Here is an 18,040-nt window from a genome sequence, read left to right on the forward strand (position 1 = left end):
TTACAGGGCCCTGGGAAGACGGTGGGATTCGCCTTCTTGTTTTGCTGCATTCCAACTGGTGTAGAAACACCCATTTTGATGTTCGAAAGGGATTTCCAGCACTTTTGGTCTATCAGCAGTAAAAGGACAGCAATGTCGCTCCAATCCCGGATACTGTTGGGTTTGGAAGAGAACTTGCTTGTGGCATTGCTCTTATGCTTCTGCTTCCAATGTCCTGATTTGTGGGAGAAGCTGCGGGTATGAAATTTGCCGAAGTGCCCTTGGTTACTCGATGCAGTACGTCTTTGAAACAATACACAATGCCAACACTGACAATGGTGGTGTGATTCATTTCTAAAATGGTGCGCCAAATACGTGGCCTCAGTTAATCTGGATGGCTTTGAGTTTATTGATTGTTGTGCAAAACTGGAAGGGTGAGGGACGATATCTGCAAGGTTGTTGTTAAGGTTTGAGGGTTTCTTTTCAGAGAACCTTGAACCATGGGATGATTTAGAGACTGGTGAAGCATGAGTTGCTGTTCAGCCTTGGTGTCAACATCCACGGGGAGACAAGAAGTGATGCCACATTTTTAGCATTTGAGCTCAACCAGCTGGGAGTTTGTCACCAAACAAGCGGGACTCCTTTGTCACCAGCCTTATTGACACTGAGGGGTTTGTGTCCTGCCTGAATGGAACAGAGCAAATTCACGGAGAGATGATACAAAGTGAGTGAGGCGCGGGTTAACTTGTACACTCCTCACCTTCATCCTATCACAGACAGGAAACAACACATACAGCTTCTCTCTCCGTGGATGCTTTATTACTTTTTGAGTGTTTTCCCACTTTTTGTCTTTTAATTTATAATAAAAGTGCATCTCAGCTGGTGGATATGGCTGTTTGATTCGTCAACCAAGAATTTTCATAGCTGTTGTGCGATACTGCAGAGCGAGGTTGTTCTCCAGAGTAAGTCACCATAGTGGGCCTATGTTGGATAACTGTACCTTTATCTTGTCGTTTTAAAGTATCGAACACGCATTGAATTGTGATCGGCTTCGTGTTCCCCTCTGCACTTAATAGCTCGAGTGCAGGATGCAGTAATGTTGAACCAGACTGTGTTGGTTACAGCTGCTAAGAGAATGCAGCAGTCTTTGCGCCTCACCTATATTGTGGTCTAGGGACAGCAAGTTCAATAAATGGAGTTAAAGTAGATTTTCGATTTGTTTATCTGTCGTAAAACTTCTTTGAATGCATTTGAGAAAATATAATAGGAAGCGGCTGCAAGACGAGGTTTTAAGAAGCTTGTCATGGATACTCATCAGTTGTTCAAACTCTTAATTGGTTGGTTCGTCGAAGCAGCGACCAGTGTTATTTTAGGCAGCCGAATGCTCGAAATAAATTACGTGTTTTATAATCATTGGCCACACAAAATATGGAGAAAAAAGACGAATCTGTATATCTCAACACAAAGTAACGTGCTACTGAATGAAAAAAAAACGCAAAGTTTATTTCGGTAATTAAGGCACATTCGATAAGACTACATTTTTTGGAAATGTTCAGGGGCGTTTCCTTAGATTTGAATAGAGTGACACACGTCTGGCCAGACCGCACCATGGATTGGTCCATGACTTCCTCCTGAAAGAGGGATAATAAAAAATTGGGATTGAGAGAGATGGTTACAACAATTGCCACCAATATCTACACAAGTCAAGGTCGTTTTTTTTTACTCTTTAGACTATGCTCTATTGAAGTAGTCCTTTGATTCTCTGGAAAACACGCAGAATGTTTCCTCTGATCATTTCTGTATCATTAACAATTGGAAACATTCCAAGTTATCATAACATAGGAACTGACTTGAACTGCACGCTTTCCACCATTGTGCCACAAACATTAGGAAAGTTAATAAAGCAGTGCCTTTACCAGTTTAAAATATACGTGGTGAAATTTGAGCAGAACTGTCAATGCCCATTGGCGACGGAATGTTCCGGGCTTGTCAACGAGTCACTTGGAACATTGTCATTTTATCAGGATTGAAAATTTAACTCAAGGTCAGTGTTGATCTGAGAGCTATACACAGTGAAATTGACCATAGCTTTGGCTAATAATGGGAAGCGAACAATTATGGTTTATATATGTGTAATTGTGTGTGCGTGTGTGTTGGTGTGTGATGGGGGGTTGGGGGTGGGGGGGTGTGGGGGGCATGTGTGTGTGACGTATGCGTGTCTGGAAGCAGCATTAGTGGTTGTATTTTGTTTAAACCTGAGTCAAAGTGAATTGCTCTCTATTATAATCCGTGCTTTGTTTTATGACAGAAGAGGTTCAGAAGGTTCTGGTCGTCCAATATGATCACTAACGGGTCCTGCCGTTTGAGGCCTTAACAAGTGAGGCAATTCACAGTGAAAAGTATTAGAACAATTTTATTTTTTAAAGATTGACAGATGCTTTGTTTAATTTAATTTTATATAATGGAACAGGAGGTTTAATTTAACGCTGCTTTTTGACCGGGCCTGTTGCAGTGAAATTCAGAGCAGAGGTGGGAGGGTGAGTGAAGGAATAATCAGAGTTAATAATTTGCTCGCAACTCCAAAGGCAGCAGGCTCCCGGCGGAGAGCAAAGAAACAACAATTTAGTGATGGCCCCAGGACATCGCGAACAGTTCTAACATCTCGTCGTCTTAGTAGGGGCCATGATTTGACGACACCCAGAATGGAGAAGCCTCATCCTGGATGGCAACAAACACATCGATATACTGTGTCGAAATGTGCAGAAACGAAGTCCAGAAGCCGCATAGAGCTCAAAACCCTCTGAACAACCTTTCGACTTTTAAGGAACGCGTGCCACATTTGTGACAGGCTGCAGATCGCCCACTAGACTTACCACGGATCTCGGAAGCCATCTGAACTGTGTGGAAGCAAGTCAGCAAAAATGCAGAACAGCAGCCTTGGAAGAATAATGTCTGTGTGTGTGAGAGAGAGGGAGAGATAGTGTTTTTGTCTGGCGTTTGTGGCGTCTGTGTGTCGTGTGCGTGTGTGTGTGTGTGTGGTTGTCTCACCGAGTGCTCAGAGATCAACGTCGGCACGTTCTATTTTGAAGAGATCATCTTGACCACTGTCCAACGGCAAGTGACCGCCCGGAGAATCAGTGCCTACACTCTGGGCATCTTCATAATCGCCTAGAGCTGAGAGGAAAAGTGATGTTCATTGAAGTAAATTGTAAACAATCAATAATTAGAATGATATTTATACGTATCAATCTGCCAAATAATTAAAGGTCAGGAACGTAAATACATTGTAGTGATCAGAGTCGGTGCGTTTAGTGGGTGGAGGATTATTGTATAAAGTCGCTTTGCAGAATTCTCTATTTTCGATATAAAGCCACACGATTCCCACTTAGCCAGTGTCCGCATCAAGATGCATGTGCATTGCACAGCTGCAGGGACTGGTGATCAAACACATTAACTGTTTGTTCTTCCCTTTGATCTGTTTTACACCCTTGAAATTATTGTGTGAAATGTCTATGATATTGCTTGATACTCAAAATATATTCACAGTTTTATGTTGGCGGAAATCATTCTGCAATAACTGGGATCCTGGGCGGTGCAATATATTGGTGTATAATCTTTCAGAATGTATTTGCTATTTTACACAGTCCAAATGGTGAAGAACAAAAGCATGATGCTCGGTAGTAAAATTCCACCCAGACTACTGAAGGAGTTCCCTTCAATGTTTTCTGACCCAGAATCTTTGCCATCCAACCTGTGACCAGTGTAATATTCGAAGTGATTGAATGAGTCAATGGAATCTGAAACTGTTTACCGGAGAGAGAGAAAAAAAATGTTTGTTGGAGCAATTGTTAGGAACAGAGTCAGAATTGCGTCATCACGTTACAGAATGATTCAGCTCATCTGAGCGCAGATCAGAATAATTAATTGTTAGGTTTCATCGTTATTTTGTTCCCACGAAATCAGGCGATCTGTGGACTAGCAGCACTGGCGACACTCGATTGTATTATGTATTCGAACATCTGCTCTGTTTATTGGCTCAGATACCTGAGGAAGGCCGCCTGCAGCCCAGTGGAAATTCGGGACAGCGCTTCAGTTCGCTTTCCTCAATCAAAGGAAAAAACATAACATTCTTTGAAAAATAAAGCGCTGTGGGAATACTCAAAACAACCTCGCAACTACTCGCAGTATACACAGGGGCCGTGAGAAAGGGAACTTTCACGTGAGGGTAGTGATTGGAATGGGGGTCGTGCCCATTCATTGCAACAACTTATCGATAGGGTTAAAGGAAAATGGAATTCCACAGTGTGGATTGGGTTTACAATGGAAAATACGAACCTGAGCCATGGGTCAGAGCGGAATCGATGCGAGGCGGAATATCATCAATCTCTTCGTAAAGGGCTTGGTAGAAACCGCTGGACGATTCCATGCCGCCAGTGACAGCCCCTGTTCGAGGGAAGGAGGAGGGATTAATATTTTGCTGCAATCGAGACCGGTGTAATACTGCAATATTTGCGAATGAAACACTTCACAGATGGTGAATGCCAATGGAGAAAGCCAGTTATTGTGAACATGGAGGGACATAATTGGGTTCATGCATTCATTCTCGTGAGAGCGCGCGTGCGCGCGCGTGTGTGTGTATCTGCACATCTGCATGGACACCTATTCAACTTCACAAAACATAGGCCCAAATTAATTACGGTCGGAAAGGACGGAATGATCGGATTGCAGGAGAAATGTTTTCCAGCTGCTCTCTCGGCCATGATGCCCATGGGGATTACAGTTGAAGAGAAGCTGGAAGGAAAATTGGCTGCTCTCTGCAGACAGCATCAGTTTAGAAACATGAGGGATGTGTTCATGGTTCCTTGTTATATCAGATCAGTGTTAGCAGCTTATTTGCAGGGTGCACGGAACACTAGTGTGTTGCTTTTTCGAATCTGAGGGTCTCAATCTGTTTGGATGCTGAAGAATTATTGATAAATGCCGAAAATCCCAGAAATGCCTCACGACTCAATATGGTGGATTGACTCCGGTGAGAGAGTTTGGGTTTGCGCATCCAGACTCAGAAACTGAAGGAATGGAATAGGTACTGAGTGGATAAATAAAGAATTACTGGAAATAATAACTGAACACAGAGCTCCAAATAGCTAAATTAATTTTCTTTATCCATTGTTGTGCCAATTGGATTGAAATGAAGTCGCAGTACCGGTGGATCAACTTGGAATATGTACGTTGACAGTCAAGTGGCTCTGCCATTTAAATTCGGTATCTCACCGAATCGTCGAGTGGTTTGAACGGAATTAGTGATTAAAAAAAAAATACGGTTAACATTCGTTTCTTAAATGACATGTGACCTTCTGTGGGAAAGGTAGAGGAGGTGAAAACGCGCCAGGTTATTGTTCAATTTCCGAGATTCAGCGTGAATTCGGCGGTCCTACTTGAGTCTCACCTTTTCTCTTTGCCTTTCTCTGTATCAATGACATGAGTGCCATTAACTCGACGATCATCAGGACTCCGAGTGTTATACAGATCACAAAAGAGGTGGAAGTAGTTTTTACATCATGTCCTGGATGAAATATTATAGAAAGATTTAAAGGAGAAACAAGCTATCTTGCGTTTTAAATGTTTCCATTATTCTGTAAAACTCAAATTGAATTCCGAAATCAACAAAAGCAAAGGATTGTCAGAAATATCTAGCTCTTCTCGTGAATAAGACCTTTAACGTTAACAAGAATACTATACTAATAATAAATACCTGCAGCTGTGGTCGGAGAAGACGTCGACGACAAATAGGGCCCTGTGCAGTAAATATGGAAATTATTGTTTTAATTGCATCTGTTGTTCTTAATTGACGAACTAATCCGTTATATTCAGAGATCAAGTGCTAAGCACCTCCTTCCCGGCCTCAGTCTCCACCACTCTGCACTACCCTTACCCGAACAAATCACACTGGCATCTTCCTTGTGATTACAGTCGTGTTGAACTGACGCTGATGAAGGACAGTCGGACAGAAATGATTCTTCTCCTGTGCACTTCACTCCATTCAGCCATATATCACCTTCACCCTGGCCAAAACTGGCCCCTCCAGTGACCATAAGAGCGGAACTGCAACCCAGCTGTCTGCAGACAACATTGGCATCGGCCATACCCCAGGAGTCATCACACACCGTTGCCCAGTTGTTGTTGAACAATATCTCCACTCTTCCGGAGCAGTTGCTGTTGTTACCTCCAGCCAGGCGCAAACCTAAACCCGACTCTGTCAAGCGAATAAGTGATTATTGTTTCCGTAGCAAAATCAAGGAGTATTAGAAAAATAGTTGGTTTAATATAGACAAGCAAGCACCTGATTCTCCATCGCAATCATTTGCACTGTGGGACCGCTCCTTCGTCAAGTTTCCTCCTGTTGAGAAAGGAAATGTGCTGACTGCATTAGACCACAATGTCTGAAATAACATCCGCACATTGAGATGTATGTTGCGTTACCTGAACAAATAACGCCTGCATCTTCCCTGTGATGACAATTGTGTTTACCCCACTGGTCTGTCTGACACTGCCAAATGGTTGACTCGTGTGACATGCATTCCACCTCATCGAGCCAAATAGGTCCGGATCCTTCTCCAAATAACCGAGCGTTATAATCAATAGAAGCGAGGTGACCGCACTGTAGCTGTTTACAGATCACTTCTGCATCATGGCGATCCAGTGTTTCAGAGCACACTGTTCCCCAGGTCCCATTGTAGAACACTTCCACTCTCCCCTCACAGCGATGCTTTCCATTCACCAGCCGCAGCTCTTTGTATTCTACCAATGAAGCAACAAATACTCAGCTTGATAACTCCTTTAATATTGTGTAGGACAACACAAGATGCATCGTCCTTGTTACCTTGTCGCCAGTTATTACTTCTGAATGGTAGTAGAAAACAGCTGTACTCCAAATGTACGAAGAGGAAGTATTAAAAGGATTTTGAAGGCTAAGTCACACTTAGCTGAGTAACGGTATTGATTGATTTGAGGAAGTTTCAGAAAGAGTACACAGGGCCAATGCAGAATGGGTTCTTATGCGTGACTTTTCTAAAGGCCTTCGAGAAGATATCTCATAGTAAATTCATTACTGAACTCAGAGCTATAGCGCTATGGAATCAGTATAAAAATGGGTAGAAATTTGACTGCAAAATCCAAGTCCCTTCTAAGGATAGTTATTCAGAATCGCGAAGATGTTCTGCGGGCCACTGAGGTCACGACTGCTGAACATGTACAACAACGATTTCAACTTGGGAATCGGATGTATAAACTGAAATATCATATCGGAGGCAGAAAATCACTTTGCGCAGTTAATACTAAGAAAGGCTGCTGATAATAATAATGCAATGACACCTTAATATACCAGCAGAATGGCTGGGCTAATAAGACTTGATATTAACATTGAACAAGCTGGCATGGTGAATTTCGATAAGAAACATAAAGAAACCCCGAACTGCTTGTAAAATAACAGGGTAAATTATGTACAGGGGCAAAGGTGTCCAGGGATATAGAGATAACAGTCTTCTATAAACTGGCAAAGTGCAATGATGGTACCATAAATACGCAAATGAGTAAATACAATATGATGTACAGAATATTTTTTTGTATGTTGTTACCAAGAAAGTGGCTTGAAAGTGGAACTTAGAGCACGTGTAACAGTTGACTCAAATAGCACACATGTCTTTACAAAGAGGCTACATATGTACCCCGGGGAAAATTAAATTGAAGGATGAGCAAATAATGCTAGCTGAAATAATCCGGAGAGCAGAAATGCGACAGTTGACCTGAAAGGCCTTATTTTATGTTGTGGTTTCTTTATGATTCATTTGTATATTCCTCCGTATGAATCCTCAGACAATGAGCGTATTAAGAGCATTCTAACCTGAGCACATGATCCTCACGTCTTCTTTATGACTACAGTCATGTTTACTCCATGGAGCTGAAGGGCAATCCCAGAGAAACGATTCGTTACCCGAACAGTTTATCTCATCCAACCAAACTGGGCCTGAGCTTGGTCCACAAGAATCAGGAAGCGTCATGTCCAATGCATTTCTACAGCCCAGCTGTTTGCAAGCAACGTGAGCGTTGGCTACATCCCAGGAATCATCACAGAGTGATCCCCAGATTCCATCGTAATAAACCTCAACTCGGCCAGCACATGGGCTGTTACCTTCGGACAGTCTTGTCTGCATGTGTTCTGTTAGGCAACAAGAGGGAAAGAATATAATTTGCTCATGTGTTTCTGAGTTTTCTGACAAAACATCTCTCCACACGCAACTATTACTAAGAACGTATAACACCCAAATGCTTCAAATATTCCTACATCTCACGAAAGTATTTATGGCCTCCAGTTCACCCATTGTTGTGCGGAATTCTCTGCACGTCTTGTTTTCCCAATTGTATTTGTTCCTACTAAAACGTCTAGTCATGTTATGTTTAAACAGTGATTTTCTAGACACGTTTTACAACTGTATCTGTTCCTCATCCAATAATGCTAACTATATTTGCCACTTTTGTTTTACATTAATTCTGGCTGCCTATTGCATTTTATTTCCATTGGATGACGTTAAAATCACTAGATCCCTTCAAATCAATATAATTCACATTCTTATTGGCCTATTGGTAACTTCATCTGCGTACTGCTGAATGAAAGCCACACAGCCTCAATTCAACTGTCTTACAATATTCAGTACTCAGGTGAATGGAGATGGCCTGAGGCTGTGCTGGTCTAATTTCCAATGTGTGTAAGTATGTAAGTGCTCCTACATCAGCATAGAACTCCATCCTTGCGCGTGTATATACATGTTGTATCTCACTCGAGTACATCGGCAGAAATTCTGCACATAGCTACGTACTGCAGAATATACACACAACGTTTCGGCAGGTGAGCCTCTGTTTAGATTGAAGTACTGCATAATGATAGATTCAAACAGGATAACATTTCTGTTAAAATTAATGCATTGCCAAATGAAATTTAGACCAATAGAGCTCGAGCACTATCTACTTTTATACTGCGCAGTGGAACAGAATTATTTCTGCAGATTATGGTGTCATGCCTGCACTAATGCCCAACTCCACACATTATTGGTCGGCAGGTACAACTACATCAGAGTTCACCTTCACCATTATCTTCTCATTTGCTGATAAACGACGCATGCGTGAATTTGTCTACTCCAGAATCGAAGATTTCAATGCCACTAGACAACTTCGCGCTTCCCCACGCCAGCCCAGCTCACCGCAGCCAATCGCTTCCTATCCTGCACCCGCCAAGAACTTCATTTCAACCGGTACTCTGTTGGCTGAAACGTAGCAGATCACATTCACGCGCACCAGCTTTTTTACTTTGTTTGCCGGGTAATCATTGCTTCCCCGTCCACCACTGCTTCCAATTTGGAAGTAACTCCCTGACCCACCCGCTCCCAATCATGCACTTCCAGCTTATCACAATGACCACCACTGGCGCTAACGAATTTTTTTATTTCTCCAGACCTCTGCTTTCATAAGTTTCTCAGATACAGTACATGAACCGCGTCATGTCTCTCGCCGTCATCGATGTAGGATCAAAGCTTCTTCCCAAAACACCCCTTCTTTTCTAATTATGACACCCCTTCGTGAAATATCCGTCTATGAAGACTTTTTCGACAAGAGTTTTCTAACGCCTCGCTGTGTCAATTTCCTGTCTGATTGCGCTTCAGCTAAGTTTCTTTCGGCTTTTCCCTCCATTGAAAGCGCTACAAAAATTCTCATCCTTGTTACAATTCGGGGCTACCTGCGTCCTTTCTCCCTGCATCCACCCCTCTGCATTCACCCCACTGCTTTCAGCGACACTGAGTAAGTAACCTAACTCAGCACTTTCCTCATCAAATTAGCGTTTTATTCCCATTTGATCTGTCAATTGAAATATTCGTTACCTGAACACAAAACTCCCACGTCGTTGCTGTCAGTGAAAGACAAATTAAACAGAAATGAGCTGCAATTCTGAAGATGTAATTCGTTTCCTTCGCACTGGACATAATTCACCCACACAGGCCCTTCACTCTCTCCGTACTTTGAAGAGTTATAAGCGGCTATCGCGTCACCGCAGCCTACCTCTCTGCAGACCACTTTGGAATCATTCAGGTCCCACAGGGAGTCCTGCACTCGCCCCCAGATTCCGCTGCTGTATGTTTCAACTCGCCCATCACATCGGCTTCCCCCGTTTGTCAGTCTAAGCGACCAATTATCGCCTATAAATTGCAAGAAATTGAGACCAATGGTTAAAGTTTAGCCAAAATAGCAGACACCCGGGATCGTCTTTGCTCAGTTAATATTGGATTTAAGCGTGAATTTAAGCATATAATTACTCACAATTTACATAGTCTGATGTTACCGAGGATTTCCTTTTCTCAGTTATTATACATTAAATGATTTGCAAGCAGCTGGCTCTGGTTTTCTATGGGACACAACGTGAACTTTCCGTGAAGCCGAGAGATTTTTATGTGCCCTGATCGAAGTCCAGGGGCTTATAAGGATTCTGAATATTCACAGTTCTCCTTAACTCATATAGGGGGCAACAAACAACTTACATTTGATAGGGAGCTTTCTTTGACGTCCAAAGGCACTTAGAAGCTTTAGAGAGCTTTTGATGTGTACTCACAGCGAATGCAGCGCTCCAAACCGTGTAATTGTTGGCCGTATCCGTGACCGTATTACGCCCAAATGTGACTTTGTGAATCGTGGGAATAAATTTGTAATTAAACGACGCAACACTATGGGACCGGATGTTCCTTTGTCATGCATTAATTCGGCTTTTGTATCGCCAGCAAAATCTGAATTTATTGTCCAACCCTAATTATTCGTGTGAATCTGCTTTTGAGTAACATTTTGCAGAACTCTAGTGCATTCTATTGTAATTTCCAACATCAGCTAAGGAATTGAAGGTGTCTTCGATATTATTTTTAAGTGGCACATGATCAACAATAATCTACTCGCTGATGTTTATTTTGGGTTCTGTCAGGAACATTCAGCTTCAGACCACATAACAACCTTGGCCCAAACATGGGGGAAAAAAGGGCTTAATTGCAAAGGTAAGGTGACAGCAACTGCCCTTGACATCATGGTATCATTTCACTGAGTGCGATATTAAGAAGCCTTTATCGAAACGAAAAATGGTAGTGATGACTGAAGGCTAATCATCTCAATTCAAGCATAGCACTCCATTAGTTCCTCAGGGTAGTTTCCTAAGACAAACCATTTATATAGGCCTTTTCAATTACCTATTCGCTACTATCATTTCAAAGTGTGGATGTTCGTTAATGATTTACTTGTCTTCAGTGCAATTCTGCATTCATCAGGTAGGTAAGTAGTCCGTGTCTTCAAGTATCAACAACTGGATGAAAACAAAGCTTGGGCTAATGAGTAGCAAGTGAAATTCGCGACACACAACTGCCAGGCAATGAGCATCACCAAGAAGAGAATGTCTAAGCCCAGCCAATATGAATCATTGACACTGTCCAGCAAACTAACTGGAGCAGGCAAATAAAGACTCTAACTACAGGAGCAGTAGGGAGGTTGGATATTCTGTGATGACTGAATCACCCCATAAACCTTTCCAACGTCTACAACATTGGAAAATGTCAATCAGTAAGTGATAGGAACAGGAGAAGGCCATTTGACAAATATAGACTGTTTCATCGTTCTATAATTTTATGGCTAATCTGACTGTGGTCTTAACTCAATTTTCCTGACTGAACTCCATAACCCTCGGCGCCTCAGCAGTACAAAACTTTGCCTAACTGAGGCTTCAAACACTTAATGACGCTGCCTCCTCTGTGGTGTGCGTAAAATAAAAATCCAAAAACCTTTTTGACGATGAAATTGCTCTTCATCTAACAGTGAGAACTGTTAATCTGGAACCAATGTCCCCACTTGGACATATTAAAGCTTTGGTGGAATATCCCATTTCTTGATGGATGCAGCTCCAATGACCAGGAAAAAAGGTTCTAGAGCATCCAGGATCCACCAGCACTTTTGATACCACCCTTTGAAGAATTATTGATTTTATCCTTCACTTGCACACTGTCGTTGCCGGTTACACAATCTACCAGAACTGTTGAAGGAACTCTCTGAGTCGTCTGCAATATCAGCTTATAGAAGGGCAAGTGCATAGGAAGACCATCACTACTTTCAAGATCCAATAAATTCCAAATAAACCCGATTTGAAGTTATATTTTATCGTATCTGGATTAAAAGACGTGAATTCGTTTGCGAAGCGCACTGTGGTTGGACCGTGAACATTCAAGAAGTCGGCTGACCATCACAATTTCAATGGGCATTTGGGGTGGGAAGTAAATCCGTTCCTTTCAAGATCTATCATCACTCCTTGACAGGACAAGTACAAATAAAGGCAGGTACAGCATTTGTAAAGCAAATCGAGGTCCGGTTTTTGAGGCTTAAACATTGTGTCAACAGCTCTTGTTGGTGATTTCTGAAAAAAAATGTTCTGGATACATTCAAATGAGGATAATCAGCATTATATGAGACCTTGAATTGAACAATACCAAACCCTTTCTATTGCAGATAAATTGCCCTGACAAAAACAACACAGGCTAAATTCATTCCGAAGAAACAGTAACAGCTGGTGTAATTCAGATCAATACACTGACAGGTCTCACCTGAGCAGATAACACTGACGTCATTTTCATGCGAACATTGAATTTGATCCCAGGATGAAACTGGACAATCCCAAAAGCTGGATTCGTTGCCCCGGCATCTGTAGTTCTCTCTCCACACTGGGCCGGTTCCCTTCCCAAAGTGAGCTCCTCCCAATATTTCAGCCACTGCCCCGCAGCGAAGGTGATCACAGACCACACCGGCGTCTTCCAAACCAAAGTAAACATCACAAAGCGTACCCCACTGAGTTCCGTGTTGTGTTTCCAGACGGCCGGAGCATCGGGTGGCCCCCGATGACAGCCTGAGATCTGTGTGATCTAAACAGTGATGATAACAATTAGTCCATCATCACCGACGAATAATATCACAATTTTCATCGTTAAACCGAAAATAATATAATTCGGATTCTCATTTAATTTCCATCCATTTCAACAGAAGCATTAGCAATTACTGTTACGATAATGACTATTACTACTTGCATGACTATTGTTAACACCATCACAAATGCTGATTCTAATATTATTACTGGTAGTGTTATTATTACTGATATTTTACTATTGTTACCGTTATTCTATTGCTGCGAATTACATTACTGCAGCTAATACAATTATTGCTGCTGCGCCTATTATATTTCTGTGCTACACTTGGCCGTGATACTATTCCTCCTTCGTCTGCTAATGCTGCTACTGCCCAGAAAATTGATGCTGCAACAAACTGTGGAGCCCAAGGAATCGGCACGACTATTTAATAATCTCATGGTTAATCGCTACCTCGATTGCGAATTTGTATCTTTGCTTTACATCTCTTCATTATGTAATGTGCTGGGAAAACAAGGAGCTCAGTTCACAAAATTACATCTGTAGATTGGTGGAGAAAATGTCTGTCGTTCACTGCTCTCTCTCCCGACATCCATGTGCCTCATGTTATCACTACTGATTGGCCCATCTCCAATTAAAGTTTGGGCTCCATTTTCTTGATCTGCGCACAAGAAGGACTAAGTAATCAGTGACCATTCCCGGACGCATGTTATGCTTGTAAACTGCTCGATTGCATAAGTGACATATTTTCAAGCTCGGAGTAAAAAACTCACATTGTTGAAATTTCGCTGATATTGAGCTCTTCTCACTGTTGCTCGCAAACCCATTTACTCCTCCACTGATTCTGAGTGATGTTCATCATGCTTACTTCGGTTGAACTGCAGATACGCCAGGCTTGCGCAAATATAAGCTTTTGTATTTGCCCGATAGGAATGGAATGCTTGCATTTAAACAGTATCACAGAATCAAAGAGTGCAGAAGGGGCCCATCGGCCCATCGAGTCTGCACCGAGACGTGATAAACTCCTGCCCTACCTAACTAATCCCTTTTACCAGCACTAGGCCCAAAGCCTTGAATGTTATAACGTGCCAAGTGCTCGTCCAGGTACATTTTAAAGAACGTGAGGCAACCCGTCAGCACCACCCTCCCATGCAGTGCACTCTAGACCGTCACCACCCTCTGGGTAAAAACATTTTACCTCACATTCCCGCTAAACCTCCTAACCCTCACCTTGAATGTATGCCCTCTCGTGACTGACCCTTCAATTAAGAGGAATAGTTGCTCCCTATTCAAATTGTCCAGGGCCTAATCATCTTGTGCACCTCGATCAGGTCGTCCCTCAGTCTTCTCTGCTACAGTGAAAACAACCAAAGTCTATCCAACCTTCATTCATAACTTAAATGCTTGATCCCAGGCAACAGCCTGGTGAATGTCGTCTGCACGCCTCCCAGTGCACCAGATCCTTCCTATAATGTGGCGACCAGAACTGCAAGCAATACTGAAGCTGTGGCCTCAGCAAGTTTCTATACAACTCCAACATGTCCTCGCTACTTTTGTAACCTATGCTTCGTTTGATAAATGCATTTGGCTTTTTCAACAACCCACTAAAATGCCCCTCTGCCTGCAGAGATCTATCAGCACATAGGCCAAGGTCCCTTGTTCCTCATTACTTCCTAGTGTCATCCGTCCATTGATAACTCCTTGTCAAATTACTCCTTCCAAATGGTATCATTTCACACTTTTCAGGGTTAAATTCCATCTACCACTTATCTGCCACTTTTACCATCGCATCTATAACTTCCTGTTGCCAAAGGCAGCAACCTCACTATTAACCACCCGGCTAAACACTGTGTAATCCGCAATCTTTTTAATCATTCCCCACAGAGTCATCTAAGTTGTTTAGATAAATTACGAAAATAGAGGACCCAGCACAGATCCCTGTGGTACGCCACTGGACTCCTGCTTCCAGTCACTAAAGCAACCGTTTGTCATCACCCACTCTCTCCTACAACTCAAAAAAATTTTAATCCACCTTATAAAATGACCCTATTTCCCATGTGCATTTGCCTTCTTTATAAGTCTCCCATGTGGGAACTTGTCAAAGGATTTGCTGAAAACTACATAAACTAGATCAACTGCACTACCCTCGTCGACACATCTTGTGGCCTTGTCAAAAGATACAATCAAGTTTGTTAGGCATGAAGTGCCTCTGACAAAGCCATGCTGAGTATCGCTGATCAAACATTAATTCTCCAAGTGGAGATAGATTCTGTCCTTCGGAATTTTCTCCAATACTTTCCCTGCCACTGAAGTGAGACTCAATAGCTTGCATTTCATTGGCTTAAATATACTACCCTTCGTAAATAGCAGAAACACATTACCTTTTCTTCAGTCCTCTGGCACCTCCCCCGTGGCCACAATGGAATTATAAATTTGGATGTGAGCCCCTATGATCTCGCACCTTGCCTCCCTTAGCATTTTGTGAAACACAACATTCAGACCTGGAGATTTGTCCATTCTTAAGCCTGCTAACACCTCCAATACCTTTTCACTCCCTCGGTCAATTTGCTCAAGAACCTCGCTCTCTCTCTCTCCACGAGTTCGATACACTCACCCTCATTCTCTTGAGTGAAGACAGATGTGAATCATTCGTTTAAGACTGTATCGATGCCCTCTGACTCCACCAATTAATTGCTCCCTTGATCCAAAATGGCCCCTACTCTTTCCTTGGTTATCCTCTTCCATTGATAAACTTATAGAACATCTTGTGATTTTCGCTACTTTTACCAGCTAGAGCTTTTTCATATCCCCTCTTTGCTGTCCTAATTGCTTTCTTAAACTCCCCCCTGCACATTCAGTGCTCCAATAATGCCTCAGCTGATTTAATTCCCTTGATTCCTGTAAAATGCCTCTCATTTCCTTCTAACCGTATCCTGAATATCCCTGGCCATCCGTGTTCTCTGGGCTTGTTACTGCTTCCTATCACACTAGAGGGAATCTGCCGAGCCGGTACCCACCCCATTGTCCTTTTGAGCCCCCCAGACAATTAGCTTTTTCCGCCTCTACCTTTGCCAGATCCTGCCTTATTTTACTAAAATCCACTCTCCCCCAATCCAAAACACTTTTCTGCAACTTGTTGATTTGTTTGTCCATAACAAGCTAAAATTGTACCACGTTGCGGTCGCTATCACTAAAACGCTCCCCCACCACCACCTCAGCCAAATGTTTGGATTCATTCCCCAGCATTAGGTGCAGTACTGCGCCTTCCCTTGTTGGACCTTCTACATATTGGCCTAAGAAGTTCTCCTGTACACAGTTCAGGAAATCCACTCCATCCAAGCCCTTAACACTATGCCTATCCAAATTAAGTTTAGGACAGTTGCAATCACCTCATATAATATAGCCTATTGCTATTGTTTTTGTAAAGCTCCGCCAATTGTGCACACAATTGCTCCTCAATTTCCCACTGACTATCAGGGGGTCTTAAAAAAAAAACTAACAATGTGCCTGCCCCTTTTTTATTCCTGAACGCTACCCACAAATATTCATTCGATGCCCCATGCAAGGTGTTATCTCTGCTTACTGCAGTTACTGTCTCCTTTACGGAACAATTATCAGCGCCTCATATATTAGTGACAAGTGGAAATTAGATCTTATCAAATCTCTATTCCTTCAGTTCAGCCACTACCTAAATTTTTGAAAAGTTGAATCGGCATGCAGGCCTGTGATGAACATTAGTTCCCCAAGCCCTGCCTTGATATTGTTCATATTGTCCATAAATCCTATGCTCTACGTTCTTTCAAGGTAACATTCAAACTACTGCACTATTATCTTAAGTTGCTGATTTCTGGTGTGGAATCTGATCTATTTATACTTGGAAGCCCCTGCGGGCACTAGCCGAAGAACAACTCCTTCCTCGTTGCTGTCACACCCTCAACAATTCAACCCTGCACGATACGGTTTAAAAGAATCAATGACTGAAAGTTTGGAGGAAGATATCATTCGGCACCACAATCATATGGCGGCTGTCTGAAAGAATTAGCCAAATTAGTCCGCGCTGTTTTTCTTTGTGATTAACACCTAAATTACCAACTTCACGTATTTCTCCAATATCCTTTAGAATTGCCAATTGTTACTTAAACTGCTTGTACAATTTCCACTCATATATTCCAGATCATATGAACTCACTGGATTTTTTTTATCCATGTTGCTTCAGTTTGCTGGTCAAATAGCTTTAGAACCATAAAACACTACAGCACAGGAAGCAGGCCATTCGGCCCTTCTAGTCTGTGCCAAAATATTATTCCGCGAGTCCCATTGACCTGCACCGAGTCCATAACCCTCCAGACCTCTCCCATCCATGTATGTATCTAATTTATTCTTAAAACTAGAGATTGAGCCCGCATTTACCACGTTAGATGGTAGCTCGTTCCACACTCTCACCTCTCTCTGAGTGAAAAAGTTCCTCCTAATGTTCCCCCTAATCCTTTCCCCTTTCAGCCTAAAGCCATGTCCACTCGTGTTTATTTCTCCAAATCTAAGTGGAAAGAACCTACTCGCATTTACTCTGTCTATACCCCTCACAATTTTGTAAACTTCTATCAAATCTCCCTTCATTCTTCTACGCTCCAAGGAATAAATTCCTAACCTGTTTAATCTTTCCCTGTAACTCAACTCCTTAAGACCCGGCAACATCCATGTAAATCTTCTCTGCACTCTCTCAATCTTACTGATATCCTTCCTGCAGTTAGAAGACCAGAACTGCACACAATACACCAAAGTTGGCCTCACCAATGTGTTTTACAACCTCACCATAACATCCCAACCCCTATACTAAATACTTTAATTGTGGTTCTCTCAATGCCAATCCTTTGATCATTGTTACAGTGCAATGTTGTTTATCTTTTTAAATCCTTTCCAGGTGACTATTCTCTATTTGAAATATATCAAAAACATTTTCTGATGCAAGTAGGTTAATCACATTTCCTCTTGTCTCTCGACATAACTGATATTCCACACTTTAAACCCCCACTCACCCATTCCTCTCCCCCCACCCCCCCACACACCACCGCCGA

General features: G+C 42.4%; 1 protein-coding gene across 1 annotated transcript; it reads right to left on the reverse strand.

Moving 5' to 3' along the window:
- Positions 1–3,034: 3,034 nt before the first annotated feature.
- LOC144672826 (antigen WC1.1-like) lies at positions 3,035–12,143 on the reverse strand. Its single transcript, XM_078534806.1, has 10 exons — positions 12,014–12,143; positions 10,046–10,223; positions 9,909–9,934; positions 7,880–8,194; positions 6,460–6,777; positions 6,320–6,376; positions 5,912–6,232; positions 5,426–5,542; positions 4,315–4,422; positions 3,035–3,153 (listed from the first exon to the last, which is right to left on the reverse strand). Exons 1-10 carry the CDS (start codon positions 12,141–12,143, stop codon positions 3,035–3,037), a joined length of 1,689 nt encoding a protein of 562 aa, XP_078390932.1.
- Between the last annotated feature and the right edge of the window lie 5,897 nt (positions 12,144–18,040).

This window comes from Cetorhinus maximus, unplaced genomic scaffold (assembly GCF_964194155.1).
Source record: "Cetorhinus maximus unplaced genomic scaffold, sCetMax3.hap1.1 HAP1_SCAFFOLD_57, whole genome shotgun sequence".
Classification (NCBI taxonomy): Eukaryota; Metazoa; Chordata; class Chondrichthyes; order Lamniformes; family Cetorhinidae; genus Cetorhinus; species Cetorhinus maximus.